The following is a 15,105-nucleotide window of genomic DNA, read 5'->3' as shown; positions in this document are numbered from 1 at the left end:
CATCTGCTTCCCCCAAAGGGGGATTTTGTGAAGGTGTAAAGAAAACACTTGGGCCCTTAGAAAAGTGGGTCTCCTGAGAGGAAGTGCCTTCCTTAGGGGTAAGTTCCTCTGTTTCAGTCTGTGCCGACTGCCCGGCTGCCTCCCGAAAGGCTTTAACTGTTGCTAACATTTCTGTTTGCATGGATGAGAGAAAACTCTTCATCATGGCAGCAGCCTCCTTTCCCGCCAGTATATTAATACATTTGTAGCAGAAAGGTTTTGTGTATGACTTGGGGAGCTTCTCTCTACAATTCCCACATTTTTTAGAGGAACTATGCCCTGTAGCGGAGGGAGACTGAGCTGAGGCCTCCTGGGGTCCGCTGGGGGTTTCTGAAAGACATGAAATATACATTTAAATTGTCTTTTTTCCCCCAAGACTGCTGGCTGTACTGGGGAGGGGAGGAAGTGGACGAGAAGGGACCAGATCCTGCTCCGGTCGTTCCCTAAAAGTTTGGGAACTCTCACCGCTTCCCCCCTCCCTTTCCAGGGGGATTGGTACTTACCGCCCCCCGACCTGGATCTGCCAGCGGTCGTGTCGGTCTTTCCGTCCTCTTCCATGAGGAGGGTGACTCGGTCCTGGCTGTCGGTACTCCTGTACTGGTCACCGCAAGCCGACCCGTCCACCACCCACGATGTCTCCTCGCTCCACTGGGAACTTCCGGGTTACGCCGTCCGGAACCGCCCACTTCCTGTGATGCAGTTCCTGTCTCAGAATGAGGCCTGGAGCGCGGCGTTTTTACGTCTGGAGACCCGGGAAAACGGCGATTCGAATGGTGGTGGATTCAATAGCACGCAGTGATGGCTCACCTTCCCGCAGCTCAGAGCACTGGTGCTTCCATAAGGCGACCTGTGAGTTTGGACCGAAGTCTACAGGTAAGTTCAGCCCTCCCCGGCCTCCCTTAAACCTGTCTCACAGGGGTACCTTCGACCCTCCCCGGTCTCTAGGTTTCCATAAACAAAACAAACGTGTCGCTGTGTTGGAGAAACACAATCAATACTGAGGAGGAGCAAGGGGAAGGGCGGGGCCTTTTAAACTGTCATGTGATTGTGTTTCCTGCAGGAGGAGCCATCATCTCTCGGGTGCCGTCCTGGAAGGTGGTAAGAGAAATGGCATGTGATTAAATATATGAAATCAGCATATTACAGGGGAGGCACATGCTAAAAATATACCCGAGAGGCATGGTAGGAGAGAGGTGGTGGAGATTTAGGCAGACCATAGACTGCAAATTTCTTCCTGCAACCACAGACTGCAGGACAGTGCCGGGACAAGATCATCCAGCGCCCAGGGCAAAGACGCCAAGTTGCGCTCCCCTTTCCCTTAGGGTTAGGGTCAGGGTGCCCCACATCCCTGCAATAAACCATTGTGCCAGGGGCAATCGTCCCTCCTGCCCACTCCTTGTCCCGGCCCTGCTGCAGGATACAAGTTTGCACAATTCCCCCTTTAACACAGACCTGACAGGGAAATCCATCCTGGCGAGACATTGTATTCTCCCGGTGGGGGGGGGGAAGCCATCCCCACCAGAAGAAGACCGCGATTATTGCTAGTGGCTATAGCAGCCATTAGCGATAATCGCAAGTAAATCCGACATGCTGACAGGGCAGTCTTAATAGCATCATGGGCCCCTGGGCAAAGTAATGCTCTGGGGCCCCTACAATGACAGTGCAGGTAAACAGACATCAAGTAGGTAGGAGGCAGACTGCCTCCCCTGTGCATCTATCACTCAGTGCCATCATGGTGCCCCAAATTTTGGGTCAGCGTGGGCTCAAGGACAAGCTGCTTTGGGGAATTGCAGGGGCCCCCCCATGCAGCTGGGGCCCCTGGGCAGTGTGCCCTCTCATTAAGGCAGCCCTGCATGCTGATCGTACCCAAATTGACTGAGCGATCAACTTGGTACATTCAGCCTACCCATACACTGTTTGAGTCTCAACGGGTTCCTGCTGAACTTGCTGAGATTCAAACCATCTATGGCCTGGCCTAACAGATACAAGTCAAGGTTCCGTCTCAGGTTTAACCCTTGAGGGACCCTAGTTTTTAGCTTAAAAATCCACCAGCTTTCCCAAAAGCCGACTCTCCAACATCTCTCCTGGGCAATTGAGCCAAGCTATTATTGCCCAAGAACCTGAAAGAGAAAACAATTGGAAATGTGTTTTACATCTTGATAATGTGAATCACAGTAATGTTCCCCAGATTCTGGTTCTCAACGACCTGGACTTGCATCTGTTATTCTCCACCTTCTGTTCCCTACCATGCCTCTCAGGTAGATTTTCAGCATGTGCCTCCCCTGTAATATGCAGATTATCTATTTAGTCATTTATACAATTTTAGTATTTTTGGATGTGGCTTTTGGAGGTTAAAATAGCGCCCAGAGGCAATTAAGTTTGCATGTGTTGCGCTATATAAGTTTTCATTCATTCAAAAGCCTGGTTTTTCCATTCAACCCGCTGTCAGCTCTGGTCGGAGCCGTTGTACCAACAATCCAACGTTCGTACAGCAGTCTCCCCTGCCGAGTTCTGACAGGTGGACGGACCCCCCCCCCCCTCAGACAATGGAGGAGAGTGCTGATCGGGAGATGGTCGGCTGCCATTTTTCAAGCAGGTTTGTCCGACAAAAGCCAGCCAAATATCCAGCTTTTGTTGGACAGGGTGCCATACACACAGGCCGAATGTTTGACTTTTTTACTGGCTGAGGTCTGACATTCAGGGCTGTGCGTGTTTTTTCAAATTATCTGCTTTTAGCCGCATTGTTTTCTATTGACTATTTTATGGAATAATTGCTAGGTGGAGCTTATCCACTTGACCTCCAGAAGATTTACCCCCCTTTATGACCAGGCCGTTTTTTGCTATATGGCACTGCGTTACTTTAACTGACAAATGCACGATCATGCGACGCTGTACCCAAATGAAATTTATATAAATTCTCACAAGTAGAGCTTTTTGGTGGGATTTGATCACCACTGGGATATATATATATATATATATATATATATATATATATATATATATATATATATATATATATATATATATATATATATATATATATATATATATATATATATATATATATATATATATAATTTAACTTCTTTAGAAAATTTAGACCAATATGTATTCTGCTACATATTTTTGTTTAAAAAAAAAAAATCCCAATAAGTGTATATTGATAGATTTATGCAAATGTTATAGCATCTACAAACTATGGTATATATACTGTAATTTTTATTTATTGATACTAGTAATGGCGGCAGTCAGCGACTTCTACTGTGATAGTATGGCAGCTATGTCTGACACAGACACTTTGTGGGAACCAGTGATCGGTGCAAATATATACCGTCACTGTACCAATGACACTGGCTGGGAAGGGGTTAAACATCTAGGGCAGGGATCCTTAAACTAGGGCTCTCCAGCTGTTGCGGAACTCAGGGCTGCCCCTACCATGGGTCCCAGGCAGCAAATTGAGGGGCGGCAGAGCAGGGCTGGTGCTACCTACATGATCTGCACAGAGTGCAGACTTGGTAAATGTCCCAGGCTGCATGACACAGCTGTCCAGCACAGTCGTGGCATGGTCACAAGTCTGCACTCGGTGCTTCAGTGACAGCCAGAGCCCGGAAATCAGTGCGATGAGCGAGTCTTCTCCTTGCTCCGCCCATATGATAGAGATGGGAGGAATTCCCACACTATATCCTGAGCAGGGGTGGCACCAGGCGAGTGCAGGAAAGAGAGCTGCCGCTCCAGGTGAGCTCACTAGGGTGATTGATGTCCACTCAGAAGCAGATGGGTGCTGGCAATGCACAGGATGTGCAAAAACAATAAGGATATGGACAGCCGCACTCCAGTAACTTGAAAAAAGACGTGCCCTTTATTGGGTACAGGAAAAAATGCACTACAGATATCAGCACACAGTGGGATAAACAGCTGACGCGTTTCGCATTGAGTGTCAATGCTTTATCATAGCTATGATTAAGCATTGACACTCAATGCGAAACGCGTCAGCTGTTTATCCCACTGTGTGCTGATATCTGTAGTGCATTTTTTCCTGTACCCAATAAAGGCCACGTCTTTTTTCAAGTTACTGGAGTGCGGCTGTCCATATCCTTATTGTTTTTGCACAAGGCGAGTGCAGGACATGGAAGTCAGGGAGGGGGGAAGTCAGGGAGAAGTGTAGAGAGTCGGCATACTGAAAAGTAGGGATGCATCGAACACCCCCCTGTTCGGTTCGCACCAGAACCTGCGAACACACCAAATGTTCGTGTCAACTTTAGAACCCCATTAAAGTCTATGGGACTCGAACATTTGAAATCTAAAGTGCAAATTTTAAAGGCTAATATGCAAGTTATTGTCCTAAAAAGTATTTGGGGACCTGAGTCCTGCCCCTGGGGACATGTATCAATGCAAAAAAAAGTTTTAAAAACAGCTGTTTTTTCGGGAGCAGTGAATTTAATAATGCTAAAAGTGAAACAATAAAAGTGAAATATTACTTTAAATTTCGTACCGGGGGGGGGGGGGTGTGTGTAAAGTTAGCATGTGAAATAGCACATGTTTCCCGTACATAGAACTGTCCCTGCACAAAGTGTCATTTCTGAAAAGGAAAAAAAAGTCTTTTAAAACCGGACTTGTGGCTATAATGAATTGTCGGCCCCGGCAATTCAGAGAGGATTCATTCATTAAAAAAATGAAAAAAAAAAAAATAATAAATAAATAGCGTTTTCGGCCGATAACGGCACAGAAAAGGGGATGGGGTCTGCCCTGGAAGCCGCACATTGCGGGGTGTCATTTGTCCTCCCTCTTTTGCAGACGGCACACTGATCCAATGCCGGGACATTGAATCAGTGGGACATTGTTACTGCATGCTCCATGACACAGCAGAAGATCGCCGCTAAGCACCCACTGATCGGCTTGTGCTGTGACCAACCACAGCACACCCAGAGCGCCAGCGTGCCCCCTACCCAGAAAAGCAGTAAAGCACAGCGTGTTCGGGGAGTGGTTATACATACCATTATTATGTGCTTTTATGTTCTGTTATTTGTGTAGCGCCTGTGTACTTTCAGTCCAGGTGCCATCCTAAATTTAGAGGGGGGGGATGAGAGAGTTAATCCGGTTAATTTATGTAAATTGGGTCTCTGCTGGGTTGGGCTGCGCTGTGGTTTCATTCTGTGTTCCAGAGATGCTTTTCCACCTGTGGGAGACAGATGGCGCCAGAAGAGTCCACGCAGAGGTGCCTCTCTTCAGCAGAGAATCAGTGAGGTTTTTCCCCTCGCGGGGCATGCTGGGGGAGGGTATTTCTGAGGCAGACGCCTTTTTGGTGGGGTGGTTCGTTCTTGCGGTTCCGGGTGCGGCACTCACCTTTAGGGTGTGCGCACATCACGGGCCCCGGCAATATGGCCTACCAGGCCGGGGCGCACGTGCTACGCAATATTTTCGGTTCCGGGACCATGCTGACCCGGAGCGATTGAAGTTATGCCGGGGCCCCAGTCATCTACTGGGTCCCTCAACATTCTGAGGAAGATCCCAAGCGAGTTGAGCTGTTCGGTGGGGAGTCAGTCTGAGGAAAGTCCGGAGGCAGGCGATGCAACAGGGCCTAGACAATCCATCGGGGATCGAGGTGACTGGACACTGGGAGTTTGTCTGTTGGTAACCTGTCAGTCTGTGACCATTTGAAAGACTACCTGAGGGAGATTCGGGCAGTAAATTTACCAAGGAGGATTTACCTCACAATCTATGTTCTGGAGAAGGGGGCCTGTGGCAGAGGTCCCGTTCTGACCTATTCATTTCTACCAAGTCTGTGGCAGAGACTATTTTCTCCTCAAGTTCCGAGTGATACTCTGGCTGCCAGGTCAGTGTGAGAGGCCTGTCCAGGTACACTATACCCACTCCGGCTGGAGTGACGACGAAGTAAAAGTGCCGCTGGAGGCAGGACTGCTTCTGTGTTTGAGCCTGAATCTGCAACTCTCCTCTTCACCCATCTTTTCCTATCTACCTCAAGTTACTGTTTTGCCGTGTTGGGTGATATAAAACTACAAGAAAAGACATCTGCTGCTTGGACATTCTATTATTGCTCTCATCATCTTATCATCACCCCTAGACGCTCACAGAGGTAACACGCCATCCCTATTCTATCCAGCGGCTCCTGTGGGGGTAGCGCTACATTTGTTATGACTAAAGCCGTTTAGGCTGAAACACGTCAACTTGCTACATTCGATTTGTACACTGTGGAGTCCATTAACACATGGAAGATTTTAAGAGAAATTTGAATTCTATACCTCCACAGGCAAGAGTACATAATTATCAACAGGAGTTGCAAGAACTCCTACAATCACCTAGGCCTTCTGCATCTATACCTGTAGTAGTTGTTGCTGATGACCAATCAGTTCCTTGCTCTGCGCCAGCTCCTCCCTCAGCTCTTTCACCTCCTCCTTGAGCCGCGTCAGCTCCTTCTCATGGTCGGTCACGCTGATCACATGACTCACCTCTGAGGGCTGAGATGCTGTAGAAAACCGTGCCATTATAAATGCTGTAAAGTCATTTCATTGATAAGCAAAAAGCTCTAAAACATTTCTAACACCACTCAACAAATGAAAGGGTTTCGTTCTGAATGTGGCTTTTCATCCAATGCATGCGTGTACGCAGGGCAAAAACAGAGGCACCCGCCTGAGGTGCGGCGCATCCGGAATGGGAGTCTCTCCTGCATTCACATTGCCCTGACTAGGGTTGTCCAGATGCCACTTTTTTAGGACCGAGTACAAGTACCGATACTTTTCCCCCATGTACTCGCCGATACCGAATACCGATACTTTTTTTTAAATGCGTCCCCAAATGCAGCCATGTCCCCCCCACATATATCCAGCCATGTCCCCCCCCCCCACATATATCCAGCCATGTCTCCCCCCCCCCCCCACATATATGCAGCCATGTCTCCCCCCCCCCACATATATGCAGCCATGTCTCCCCCCCCCCCCACATATATCCAGCCATGTCTCCCCCCCCCCCCACATATATCCAGCCATGTCTCCCCCCCCCCCCACATATATCCAGCCATGTCTCCCCCACCCCCCCCACATATATCCAGCCATGTCCCCCCCCCCCCCCCCACATATATCCAGCCATGTCTCCCCCCCCCCCCCCACATATATCCAGCCATGTCTCCCCCCCCCCCCCCACATATATCCAGCCATGTCCCCCCCCCCACATATATCCAGCCATGTCCCCCCCCCCACATATATCCAGCCATGTCTCCCCCCCCCCCCCCCCACATATATCCAGCCATGTCCCCCCCCCCCCCCCCACATATATCCAGCCATGTCCCCCCCCCCCACATATATCCAGCCATGCCCCCCCCCCCACATATATCCAGCCATGTCCCCCCCCCACATATATCCAGCCATGTCCCCCCCCCCCCACATATATCCAGCCATGTCCCCCCATACCTAGTAGATGATGATGCCACCGCCGCTGCCGCATTAATCAGCATGCGGGGAACATTACAGGCAACTTTCGTTAGAATAGCTGTCCATTCCTTGCCGCGCCGTGTATAGACACTCCCCCTTGCTCGGATCTGTCCAATCCCGAGCAAGGGGGGAGTGTCTATGCGTGGCGGGGAATACAGTTATTCAAACGAAAGCTGCCTGTAATGTTCCCCGCACGCTGATTAACGCGGCAGCGGCGGCTTTGCGGTATGCGGCGGAGGTGGGGGTTGGGCAAGTATTCTATTCAGGCATCGGGGGCATTTGCAGGAGTACAAGTACTCCCGCAAATACTCGGTATCGATACCGGTATCGGGACAACCCTAGCCCTGACCATCTTCTGCACCATGTTTAGCTTCTGGGTGTCAACTGACAGGTCATTCCTGCATACAATTGTAAAAGAAAAGCTGGCCACTCTCAAAGCTCAGCTAAACACTGACTGGCAATCTATAAAGGAGATAGAAAGGTACATTTTATAATTACAATTTTTTTTTTTTAAACATTTCTTTAAATTGCTTTCTGGTTTCTGGCCTAGGCCAAAATGATTTCATGCATCCCAGGAGTCTTCATGGGCATTTCTTTTCTCTGGAGGAAGAGGAGGAGATTTCTCAGCAAAGCACTCCCTCCTGCCGGTGTTCTGTTAGATCAGCAAACCCGTCAGATCAGCCAACGGAAGTGATGTTCCATCATCTGTGCATGCATTCCACCGATACCGGGTTTCCAATCTGACAGAACACCCGCAGTCAGAAGGCGACAGGGAACACCTTACTACACCCAGCTACGTCTTGAATTTCAAAGTAATTTTAGCAATAAAGTGAGGAGTATATAAATATAGTATATTGACATCTGTGATGCGGTTCTGATGTTACATTTTGAAAGAAGCTGGACGCCAGCCCTAGGTAGGGGGTGGAAGCCATGTTGGTACACCCTGCGGCACTGCTCAGCGCTAGACCTTTAGGCTTTGAAACTTAAACATCCAAACAGCATCACAGATGTCAATATAGTATGGATAGTTTGCTTTGAATGCTATAGATCAGTGGCCTGGGGGCCAGATGCGGCCCTTTGCTTGCCTTCATCCGGCCCTTAGGGTACCATTTCTCCAATTAAAACAAGACCATGCCTCCCACTCATACCAATGATAAGGCACTATTCCACCCACTGATAGCAAAGACGGGCACTATTCCCTCCCAATAACAAAGATAGGGCACTAATGCCTCCCCCTGTTATCAATGAAGGGGCACTAATCCCTCCCCCTGATACCAATGATGGGGCACCATTTCTTCCACTGACACCAACCATGGGGCACGATTCCCTCCCAATAACAAAGATGTAGCACTATTACTCTCATTGATACTAATGGGGCACCATTTCTTCCACTGACACCAAAGATGGGACATTCTCTACTCCCCCCCCCCCCCCCCCCAAAGTCTGAAGAACAGTAAACTGCCCTTTGTTCAGAACGTTTGGAGCTCCTTGCTATAGATTAATTAACCGGTTCCCGACCGGCTAATGTCTTTTTACAGGGGCACTATACAGGGTTCCTGTTAAAAGCCGACAGGGCGCGCGCGCGCACGCTCGCTGCACAGCGGGCAACCCAATGGGTGTGGCCAGCAGTCGCAATCGTGTGCACAAGAGCAAAACTGAGACTGAGACCCTTGACATGTCACCAAAGCCCCATAACGGCGTCCACTGCCCTACTGACACCAATCTTTGCTCTGACACCATCCACAGCTCTGCTGACACACACACGTAGGAGTTCTGAGAATGCAGCATCTATCACAGCCTAACCACAAGAATATTTTGTTTTATTGTATACAGGACAAAAATCACTCCATGGCTCACCGCGGGCTTCTAGAACCTCTACAAGCTGCTTGAGGCTGTTCCATTGCTTCTTCAGGCTGCCTGTAAACCCAACATCTGCCACCCGGGTAGGTCTTACACGTCCACCACCACCACGCTTGTTCAGCCCCGAGGCATCCTGGGTAAAAGCAAAGTTTCAAAAGGATACACACAGCACACAAGAACTCAAGGCATACGGTAAAGGTCACTTTTGGTCGAGTGATGGAGCCCCGTATATACAATAGATACAACTTACACATTCACCTCCATCTAAAGAGGTTTTAGGCCTTTTTCCCCCAGGGGGTTTACCACGGCGTGGGTCCGTGCGAGGGCGGCACTTGCCCGCACAGGTGTTCCGTGCATCCCTGTGCAGGCAGTGCCATTGACGTCAACTGGGACACAGCAGCTGTGTCCAGGCCCTGCTCCCAATGTAATATCCATGTGGGTGCAGACAGTGTGAGTTCAGGGACCTGCACCCATATGGGAGGTTAAAATTGGAAGCAGTGTGTGCGCAGCTGCTGCATCCCAATTGACATCAATGGGACTGTATGTGCAGGTAAACAGGCTTCACGCTGTGCCCGCTGTAGTACGCCGTGTGTGAAAAGGGCCTTAACCTTTCTGCAACCCCCAAATAAAATAAAAAAAGTTGTCAGGATTCTTAAAGGCAGGGGGTCTTAAACTGGCAGCTCTCCAGCTGTTTTGAAACTACAAGTCCCATGAGGCATTGCAAGGCTGACAGTTACAAAAGCATGACTCCCACAGACAGAGGCATGATGGGACTTGTAGTTTTGCAACAGCTGGAAGGCCGCCAGTTTGAGACCCCTGCTTTAAGGGCCAATTTTCTTGTGCCACAACTTACCTTGCGGCACATAAAACAAACACCACAACACACTGCTGTTCACTTCCTAAGTTACAGTAGCATGCAGTAAAAAAGTTGTGTGCGGTAAATGCGGGGCAGTCTAAATTCGTGCTTTTAGTGACTTGGAAAAAAAAAAAAAAAAAAAGACACCACACAATTTTGGATTGTTATGGAGACTAAAATAAGGAAGAATGTTAGACTTCAGCAGTCTAACAAATATGTAATCTTGCAGAACTATCAACCCAAGGGTTAATGATTAAAAAAAAAAAAATTGGCATAGCAGCCTGTAAATTTTTTCTGTGCGAATGGGGCAAAATCCATTGTGCTCAGGCTATAGTCTAGACCAGTGATGGTGAACCTTGGCACCCCAGATGTTTTGGAACTACATTTCCCTTGATGCTCTTTCACTCTGCATTGTAGCTGAGCATCATGGGAAATGTAGTTCCAAAACATCTGGGGTGCCAAGGTTCTCCATCACTGTTCTAGACAGATTGGGAATGTGGAAAGGAGAAAATGCTGCATTATGACCACTAGATGGCACTAAATACCATAGGAAAAGTGTATGCATCTCTGCGCCATCTAGTGGCCATATAGTATTTTCCTCATTCCCACATAAAAACGTACAGAGAATAACCAGAGGTGGTTTTATTTTGCCCTGTTTGCACTGAATCAATTTATATGCAGTTTTGTTGGACAGTCAGTCCCCCCCCCCCCCCCCCCATATATACCCCTTAGCCTAGGTTCACACTTGTGCGATGCGGGAGCCAGCGCAATTACAGCGTTAGTTCCCACATCTCACTCGCAGGCAGTTCACACCTCCCTCTGCGAACCACTGTTGGTGCCAATAACACCCCCAGATCGGTTCAGAGATCGTAGTGCGAACTGTGAACTTGCACAAGAAACAGATTGCATAGGTGAGAACACCCATTGCATCAGATTTCAGTGCGTAAAAAAAATAAAAAAATAAAAAAAGTCCCTGCGAATTTAATGCAAGTTCAGCCATACTCGCATCTCAGACATCGCAGGTGATCAGCGCCAGCAGTGTGGGTGCAAATCACATGCGATGTCCAAGATCGTGCTAGTTTAAACCTGGGCTTAATGTAGTAGCACAAGGTACTACAGTGTTGCCATAGTGTCATGCATCTCAGATGCAGATACTGAAGAATGCAGGCTACATGTACCAGTGCCTGAGGCTGGGGACGGTCACACCGCGACTCAAATCTAGAATGTGTTCGCGATGCGCACATGTCCCTCCCAAACAGATGGAGGCGTTTGTGGCAGCAGGTTTATAGAGGCATAGTAGGAAATCTTACCTCCAGGACCCCTCGGCCCAGGATCCCCACATGTCTGCTGAGAATGCTCCGCAATTCCCTCTTCATCTGTTCATAGAATTTCTTCAACTCCGTATTCTCAGACACAACAACATCACGGATATTTCTGTCCAATGTTCCTGATGAGCGAAACATATCGACCCCTAAGGGGGAAAATTACATCACAGTCCATATCAGAGCATGTCTGTTTATTTCATCTCAGAACAGGAGAACACATCACAAAACAGCCACACCATCTTATTACAGTAACCCGGCTCCTGAGTGTTATTACCCCTGTAATATCTTATTACAGCAACCCAGCTCCTGAGTGTCTTATTACCCCTGTAATATCTTATAACAGTAACCCAGCTCCTGAGTGTCTCATTACCCCAGTAATATCTTATTACAGTAACCCGGCTCCCGAGTGTCTCATTACCCCAGTAATATCTTATTACAGTAACCCGGCTCCCGAGTGTCTCATTACCCCTGTAATATCTTATTACAGTAACCCGGCTCCCGAGTGTCTTCTTACCCCTGTAATATCTTATTACAGTAACCCGGCTCCCGAGTGTCTTCTTACCCCTGTAATATCTTATTACAGTAACCCGGCTCCCGGGTGTCTTTTTACCCCTGTAATATCTTATTGCAGTAACCCAGCTCCTGAGTGCCTTATTACCCCTGTAATATCTTATTACAGTAACCCAGCTCCTGAGTGTCTTATTACCCCTGTAATATCTTATTACAGTAACCCGTCTCCTGAGTCTCTTATTACCCCTGTAATATCTTATTACAATAACCCAGCTCCTGAGTCTCTTATTACCCCTGTAATATCTTATTACAATAACCCAGCTCCTGAGTATCTTATTACCCCTGTAATATCTTATTACAGTAACCCAGCTCCTGCGTGTCTTATTACCCCTGTAATATCTTATTACAGTAACCCGTCTCCTGAGTGTCTTATTACCCCTGTAATATCTTATTACAATAACCCAGCTCCTGAGTCTCTTATTACCCCTGTAATATCTTATTACAATAACCCAGCTCCTGAGTATCTTATTACCCCTGTAATATCTTATTACAGTAACCCAGCTCCTGCGTGTCTTATTACCCCTGTAATATCTTATTACAGTAACCCGGCTCCTGAGTGTCTTATTACCCCTGTAATATCTTATTACAATAACCCAGCTCCTGAGTATCTTATTACCCCTGTAATATCTTATTACAGTAACCCGGCTCCTGGCCAACCTAGCATTCCTGTAAGTGCTACAGTTCTAATGAAGACTATAAATAAGTTACATACAATAAAATAGTCAAATAGATTAAGTATATGAGCAATATATAAACAAATAAGTGATCACCACAAGTGTACTTGTAATGTATAGTAAACACAGACAATGCATATTTCCATAAGCACACAGTTCATACATGCAAACCCCAACAAGGACTCTGTCACCACCTAGTGGTCAGCTGGAGTAGGCAGCATATACTATTGCATGGTGGATTGAAGGTGTCGCATTAGGGGCATACAGTACTCCAGAAGCAGGGTTACAGCTACACGGGTGATGTATACAGTGGGTCAACCAATTGTGGGAGACCAATCTGTTTGGCTGCCCTTACTTTGAATGCAAGCTACTACAAAAGACATTTGCAGGCCTGCAATTTTGATCTCCCACCAAGCCGCTATTTAATTGTGTAGCACAGTGATGGTCAACTCTTGATACAGGGGCATTCAGTGAATGTAATGCTACAGTACAGATTAAAAAAAAATTGCAGAGAATAACCAAAAACACAACCCCCCCCCCCGGGAAAAAAAAAAAAAAAAGGAAGAAAGGGGGGGGGTTGGGGTGGAGCAAGTAGGAACCTAAACACCATTTTTGCTTCCACATGATTGGACGATGGAAGGTAGCAGAGCTTTTGCCTTTAACCACTTAAGGACCGCCTCCTGCAAATATACGTCGGCAGAATGGCACATGCACATACAGGTACGTCCTGTACTAGTGGCGGGCGCGCTCCCGAGACCTGGTCCGAAGCTCCGGGACTCGCGGACCCAATAGCCGCTGGAGTCCCACGAATGGTCCCCGGAGCTGAAGAACTGGGGGAGCTATGTGTAAACACGGCTTCCCCGTTCTTCACTGTGGCGGCTGCATCGATTGTGTTTCCCTATAAAAGGGATCACTCAATCGATGACGTCACACCTACAGCCACAGTTGTAAACACACTTCAGGGAACACATAACCCCATCAGCGCCCCCTTGTGGTTAACTCCCAAACTGCAACTGTCATTTTCACAGTAAACAATACATTTTAAATGCATTTTTTTATCTGTGAAAATGACAATGGTCCCAAAAATTTGTCAAAATTGTCCGCCATAATGTCGCAGTCACGAGAAGAAAAAAAAAAAAAAATAAAAGCAAAGCTGATCGCCACCATTAGTAGTAAAAAATAATTAAAAACGCAATAAAAACTATCCCCTATTTCGTAAACGCTATAAATTTTGCGCAAACCAACCGATAAACGCTTATTGCGATTTTTTTTACCAAAAATAGGTAGAAGAATACGTATCGGCCTAAACTAAGGAAAACGTTATTTTATATATTTTTGGGGGATATTATAGCAAAAAGTAAAAAATATTGCATTTTTTTCAAAATTGTCGCTCTATTTTTGTTTATAGCGCAACAAATAAAAACCGCAGAGGTGATCAAATACCACCAAAAGAAAGCTATATTTGTGGGGGGGGGGGGGACGCCAATTTTATTTGGGAGCCACTTTGCACGACCGCGCAATTGCCAGTTAAAGCGACGCAGTGCCGAATCGCAAAAAGGGGCAAGGTCCTTTACCTGCATTTTGGTCCAGGTCTTAAGTGGTTAAGAAATCAATCCCTGGGTGCCAAAAACTTTAGGTAAGCCACATGCCTTTCCATTTACCACAAATATACTTTGCAGGGGTTTCCCGAGGCATGAAACTCATTTCAAGGGTTCCTCAAGGCTAGAAAGGCTGCAACCACCCATCACAGACAACCCCTGTCATTTTTTATGCCACCTGCATCCCTTTGGGGAGATTTCACTTCACTTCCTGTCACATAGCCAAAACAGGAAGAGCCAAAACAGGAAGCAAGGGGAATTACCTCCAGGGGAAAGCCCCATTGGAAAATCCCCCCCCTCTATTGCCGTTCTGGTGACACCCCAACATTTGGGATCCCCCCCTTTCAACAGTGATGGTAAACAGACAATGAAAGAAGGTGAATCTCCTGAATGGGGGGCACAGAGGGAAATAAAAACCTGACAGCTTTTCTAATCCACCTCCACTCCATCCAAAACAAAACAAAAAAAAGTTTGCCTTTAGTTATACTTTATTGAGTAACTTTATAGTAAAAAAAAAAACTTCAGGTTTACTTTAAACATCTCTAATACACATACAATTGCATACTATATAAAGATTATTCTGGGCTGGGCCTTACCGCTTTTGTTGATTGTAAGCTCTTGGGATCACAGTTTTACTGATCAATAGGAACCGCTTTGGTGTAGCACACATGCACTATGCCAGCATAAAAACACAACAGACTGAATTGTCTGAAACCACACCCACTGCAGGTCAGGTGG

The 15,105-nt window shown here is 47.2% G+C and overlaps 1 protein-coding gene across 1 annotated transcript in view; it reads right to left on the bottom strand.

Moving 5' to 3' along the window:
• LOC120933388 overlaps positions 1–15,105 on the bottom strand; it is a 36,887-nt gene extending 21,782 nt beyond the window's left edge. Inside the window, exons 1-4 of the mRNA XM_040346588.1 lie at positions 14,964–15,105; positions 11,511–11,671; positions 9,342–9,477; positions 6,378–6,523 (exon numbers count right to left, since the gene is read on the bottom strand). Coding sequence (XP_040202522.1) covers positions 6,378–6,523; positions 9,342–9,477; positions 11,511–11,663 — 435 coding nt within the window. The 5' untranslated portion in view covers positions 11,664–11,671; positions 14,964–15,105. The remainder of the gene's footprint in view (positions 1–6,377; positions 6,524–9,341; positions 9,478–11,510; positions 11,672–14,963) is intronic.

The sequence above is a fragment of the Rana temporaria genome, chromosome 3 (assembly GCF_905171775.1).
Source record: "Rana temporaria chromosome 3, aRanTem1.1, whole genome shotgun sequence".
Lineage (NCBI taxonomy): Eukaryota > Metazoa > Chordata > Amphibia > Anura > Ranidae > Rana > Rana temporaria.
This window is presented reverse-complemented; position numbering and strand designations above follow the sequence as displayed.